The following is a 6,000-nucleotide window of genomic DNA, read 5'->3' on the forward strand; positions in this document are numbered from 1 at the left end:
TGTAAAATTATCGAATTCAAATTTTACCATCTGCTGTGGTGGGATTCGAACCCGGGCCCCCAGAACATTAGCTGGTTTCTGGATTAATAGTCTAGCAATTATACTACTAGGCCATTGCCTATATAATCATTAAATACTATCACTACATCTTCCCACAAGTATTTTTCCAGTTTCCAAATAAAAATACTTTCTTGACATAAAAACCAAAAGAACAAGATTAGATCCCATGGAATGGAGGGAGAACTAGCCATTTGGATACAGAACTGGCTCAAAAATAGAAGACCGAGGGTGGTGGTGGAGTGTTGCTTTTCAGACTGGAGGACAGTGACCAGCAGTGTGCCACAATGTTCGGTGCTGGGTCCCCTGCTTTTCGTCATTTAGATACATGATTTGGATATGAACATAGGAGTTATAGTTAGTAAGTTTGCAGATGACACCAAAATTAGAATTGTAGTGGACAGCGAAGAAGATTACCTCAGAGTACAACAGGACCTTGCCACCACTGACACCATTGCTCCAATCACTAGGACACCCAGGAGGCTGCTGTCATACGAAAGGCCCACTGTTGCCGCCTTACCAGTCCGCTCTCGCCGCTGACTGCTGCTGCCTCATTGGCACGCTGTCGCCACTGAACCGGCCCACTTTTGATCCACCGCCATCGCTCTGGCCCACACTTGATCTGCTGTCACTGCCCGCGCATTTAGCTCTTGCCACATGGTTCCTGGTCACAACCCAACTCTTTAGGTAGGTAGCAGATAGTTAAAAGGACAGGGGTTGGGGGGTGGGGGGAGTAAAATTACTGCAGAGAGGGAGAGAAGAAAGAGAAAAAAGAAGGGAAAAGGAACTGGTGAGCAGAGTGGAGCTCCGAATTGAGCGACTTACTTTGCCGCCATCTTGACCGCCAGGACACTCACTCACGCTTAGCTTGTAGTGTGTGTATTTGTAGGCCTGGAAGTTTGGCAAGAATACATTTTAAGCTTGTTAAGTGGTTTAAGTTTGTTAACTGCTGACTAATGAATCAGAACATTAAGATATGTTAATAACTGCAATTTGAGAAATTTATGATTTGACATGTATATAGATTTGTGCTTGTGTTTGTGCCTTTTCAACAGTATTGGCTCCCGACCAAGACAACAGTTTCATCCCTGATCCAGCCTATTGCATTTCTTAAGTGTTATGTCATTCCCCCATTCTGCCTTAAATGGAATCCTTGGCTGAATGTATGACATTTGTTGTTATTTTAGTAGAATTGCCTAAAAATCTAATTTGATTTCCCAAAAGGTAGCAATGTGTACTTTAGACCATGGAAACATTTGGAGAATACAAAGGTAGGAATGCAGGCTGTTTAGTATAATGTATCATAACTTATAAAATTGGCCTTTACTAGTATTTTCCAAAACTGTTACAGTTGACCCATCATTTGCCCATAATTCTGCCTGTGCAGCGTGTGCGATTAAAGTGGTCACTTGGGAGATGTGAATTACCAACAAAGCAATAGCAATACTGATCAAAAACATATTTGGTTTGAATTGAATAATGTTTACCATATATTTTTCCATAATTATATTTTTATCCTTCATTTAACAGTGTACTGGCAATATGCTGAATATATTACTGCAGACAACAGTTCCCCTCTAGTACATCACTCACTGACTTTTGTATGTTATGGCCTGTCTTTTATTTCCCGAATATAATATCACCCCTGCATTTTCATGTGCCTTTAGTCTGCAGAGTTCTGGTTTGCAATCAGTAATTTACTGATTTTAGGTGGTTCGATTCATCCAGGTTCTAGACACTAGACTTATTTAGGGAATGTGAAATGAAGAAGGCAGTAGACAGGTGTTTCAGGGCGAAAGAATCTCTGTGTTTATTTAAATACAAAAAGTTAAGTATAATACAATAAATAAAGGTAAATGCAAAAACCAGTGAAATTGACACTATCAACTATACAGAGAACAGTAACGAAATACACTGTTAAATTAAACACTGATTAAACATTATTAGAACCTAAACAACAGTTTAAACCACAATCTTTAATCAGGCTTCCTACTCTTGGGGTTCCCTACATTGTCATCACGTGCCTTCGTCTCCCTGCTAGCTAGGTCGGACGCTTTTGGGTCTTGGGGTTTAAGCTTACCAGTGGGTAAAACACGGTTTTGAAAACATCGGATTGCGTAGGTGTTAAGCCTGGGTTGAGTCTGCTGATGTGACAGGATGTGAATGTGATCTACGAGGTGAGTACTTGGTTTTCCTTACTTTCTACTTTGCGGGTCAGTTTTCACCTCAGGATGTGGCTGAGGCCTTGAGGTGTCGGTCGGGTTGGTGGTTTTCAGAGGTCGTTGGTCCTTAGGTCTGCTGGTCGCGGTTGGTTGCCGTTGGTTCCCCAGTTTAGAACAGGCCTGTGTCAGTAGTTTTCGGAATTGCTGTCGGGATCCCCCTTCTGGATATAGCTCTTGGAAGTAGCCGCTGGAATTAGCTGTTGGAATTCCTCTTCTGGGGATCGCTGCTGTGGAATAGCTCATTCAGGTAAGATCGGGAATAACACTGCAATAACACTGATTGTGGGGCCCCTTCTCTTTGCATCAAATCTGTGTTTGCCGTTACGTTTCTGGTGTTCCTTCTGAGGTCCGTTAGCTCCCTGATAGTTAAAAATATGTGTGAATGTATTTTGATTGGTGTTGAATATCCGGTATCTCTGTGAATGGATTTTGATTGAAGTTGAATGTTCGTTTTCTGTGGAGGCCCCCATACTGTCTGTGCCCAAGGTGTATAAAAGTTAGTTTTGGTCCAGAATGTTAGGCTTGGTTGAATATTTTCTTAGAGTGGAGGTGTAAAATCAGCTTTTCTGATGAAGGGTCTAGGCCCGAAACGTCGGCCTCTCTGCTCCTACGATGCTGCTGGGCCTGCTGTGTTCATCCAGCCCTGCACCTTGTTGGCTCTGTATGTATTTGTTGCAGCCTAAGCTCTGGCTTTTGTCCAGTATTTTAGATGATGGGGATTTTTGCTCAATCCCGCATAGTGCCTGTTAGGGCCCCTCTTTTCTTTCCTTAGAATCTCCCCTACAATTTTTATATCCCTTTAGCCTTTCTTTTGTATTAAGCTCTGGGTATTGAACATTACCTCCCTTTTTTATGTTACCCTACCCTGTGTGTTCTTTGACATACAGGAAATTCTAGTTTTAAGAGTCCACCCTTTTCTCTTCATTGGAATATATTTATTCTGAACCCACACTCTCCCCTCTGACAATACTGTACTTTCTGAAACTATTCCTAGCTCACTTTTGCTAAGTCACGTTTCAGCTTTAAAGAACTGGTCACTTCCCAGTTGAGGACTTCTACTTCCACTTTTCTTTGTTCTTGTTCTTAATTGTTGTGAAGCTTATGAAATTATGATCCCCATCGTCCACAAATGCCAATTTTACCTGTCAACCTTAATTTACTAAAGTCTTCCCTTCGTGTGCTGCACTTACTACAAACTGGCTAGAAGTTTTCTTTTTAAAAAATGGTAGACCTCTATATATTGGTGGCAGCAATTCCACCCCAGTTAATTTTATGTGTGTTGAAATTAGTATTTTATAGTTACCTAAGATTTGCCTACATCTTTGCTTCACTATCTCCCTCTGAATATTTTGATGTCTGTTATATATGACAGGAGTATGATCTCAGTTTGTTTCTAAGTTCTCATTTGGGTTCTTTTGGTGATCTTTCCAGATTATCATCCTTTCTCACTATAATAATTAATTCTTAAATTGCTGATCTGCTGTGCTACTCTAGCATTCTGTGTTTGTACCAGATGTGTTTTGTTGTCTATTTTCTAGCATTATTTCATTTATGTTCCACACTCACTGACTATTTCTCTGCCTTCAGTTTCCAGCTTGCCTTCTATTGTTTCTAAATATATGTTCAGTTTCATATCCTCCCACAAAACTAGTTGCAACCCAGATCAATATCAATAGCAACCCTTCCCACAGCAAAGAGGTCCAGGTCCTGTTGAGATTGTAACCATTTCCCAAAGGACTGCTCATAATATCCCTGGAAAGCCCTCCATGGTGGCACTAGAAGTAATCTTGAAGATTATTGCTGTTATATAAGACAGTATCTGAAGGGGTTAACTGACATCTCGAGATAGGCTCAATCTATCAGGATATTAAGAACTGTTCCTGGGAGAAACTAATTAGGGTTCTGTTTGTATATTATGAATTCTGCATATGTTTATCAGAATGTATAGTGCTTCAGTGGTTGTTCTTTGAGTTAACAGCATGGTAGCTATATCAAGATTGTCTCTCAAGAATCATTCATGCATCTCAGATATAATGTAACTAGCTACTAAGTAATAGATAATAAACCTAATTACTGTTCATCAAGATTGTGACTATCTTCTGCTGAAGAGTTCATGTGGACATCCTTCCTCACATGGTATTAGTAGCTTCGACTGACACCAGCAAGAAGGGTTGGTGGCAGTGAATCTATTCTAGGCAATATAGATGGTTCCAACAGAAACTAACATTTATAAGATGCTGGCATGCAACTTTACAATAACTAAATTTGAGATTCTACTTAATTTCTTTGCTGGCTTCCAAAAATCAATCTTCAAGACATTGTCTCCCTTTGTACCTATTTCATCTGAATAGTGTGCTATTTTTAATATTTCAAAGATATAATTATTTTCCAGCCATTGAAAACAGTCTCTGCCTGTTCGCTCACCCCCTGTCAGAAAGCTGTGCAGCCATTTAGTGTCTTCATTGACTCAGTGAGGCCAGTGTCAGTATACCATCCTGGATTCCTGTTGGGGATCTCAGATACAGCTGCTTGTTTCTCTAATAAATCTGCTATCACTTAAATTTTCATTTTCCTTCTCACCCCTGTAAATTTGAACTACATATAATGTTGTGGATTTGGCTCTGGCTGTACTCCCCAAAGGGAAAAAATTATCCTAACCAGTATTCAGAACTGAATATGTGTTAGAGAGTGGGATGCACTTAGACCACCTCCCTGCTCCTCCTGACTGCCTGGCAGCGACCTGCTCTCTCTCTGAATCACCTTCTGCAACATGCTTTTCATGTAGCTCTCCACCTTTCCGATATGTCACAGTGATGGCAACTACTATATATACTCCTGCCTGCAGTTCCAGCAGTGAACCTTGTGATTAGGGTCTGGAGTCCAGGTTAGAATGTAGAACTTGTAGTTGAGACAAGTGAAAAGATTGAATTTAAGAGGCAGCAAGATAAACATGAGGGAGAAAGGAATAGAAGGTGATATTGATGAGATGGCATGAAGTAGCAAATCAGGAAAGCTCTGGCTGAGTAATATAACCAGGAGATGAGAATCTCCTCAGTTCAAGCGACTGACTTTGAGCTGGCTGGCCACAGCCAGTGGTACTGTGGATTCTTTTTCACTTTTTTGAGAACTGAGTTTCAGGCTGGCTGGGTCACAGCTAGTGTTACTGCTGGATTTTAATTCTCAGTGGGGAACTGCTTTTTTTTTAAACTGGCTGGTTACAGCCAGTGTATTGTTATTGTTGGAACTGAAGCAAAAGTGACTTGGTTAGCCAGGCTTGCTCCTTGCTCCACAGTTTTAAGTACTTGCACTTTACTTTTTTCAGCTTTTTGTGTCTGGACTGAGCCTCCATGAGTCAGCTGCACCTTTGTGAGTAGACTGTGTTTGCGCGAGTGGGCTAGGCCTCTGTGGTGAACAGGCATTCCATAGGTGGGCTGTATATTAGAGTATAGGCCTGGCCTCCAGGAGCCTGCTGTGTTTCTGTAAGCAGACCAGGCCTCAAGGATGGACTGAGTATTTGTATGTGTACTGCAAGGTGTGTGTTTGCGGCCTTCGGGCGTGGACTTGGGCCTTGGCCTACGGGTGCGGACTGGGCCTACGGGCATGGACTCGGGCCTTTGTGTGTGGACTTGGGCCTACGGGCGTGGATTCAGATATGGGCCTTCGGGCCTTTGAACACATTAAGAGACAACTTCGTTGCTGAAGAATTCTAACATTAGGTGTA

The 6,000-nt window shown here is 41.6% G+C and overlaps 1 protein-coding gene across 1 annotated transcript in view; it reads right to left on the bottom strand.

Annotated features, from left to right (window-relative positions):
- tagapb (T cell activation RhoGTPase activating protein b) overlaps positions 1–2,522 on the bottom strand; it is a 158,533-nt gene extending 156,011 nt beyond the window's left edge. Inside the window, exons 1-3 of the mRNA XM_048600973.1 lie at positions 2,283–2,522; positions 883–948; positions 578–738 (exon numbers count right to left, since the gene is read on the bottom strand). Coding sequence (XP_048456930.1) covers positions 578–738; positions 883–948; positions 2,283–2,522 — 467 coding nt within the window. The remainder of the gene's footprint in view (positions 1–577; positions 739–882; positions 949–2,282) is intronic.
- Between the last annotated feature and the right edge of the window lie 3,478 nt (positions 2,523–6,000).

The sequence above is a fragment of the Rhincodon typus genome, chromosome 9 (genome assembly GCF_021869965.1).
Source record: "Rhincodon typus isolate 14 chromosome 9, sRhiTyp1.1, whole genome shotgun sequence".
Lineage (NCBI taxonomy): Eukaryota > Metazoa > Chordata > Chondrichthyes > Orectolobiformes > Rhincodontidae > Rhincodon > Rhincodon typus.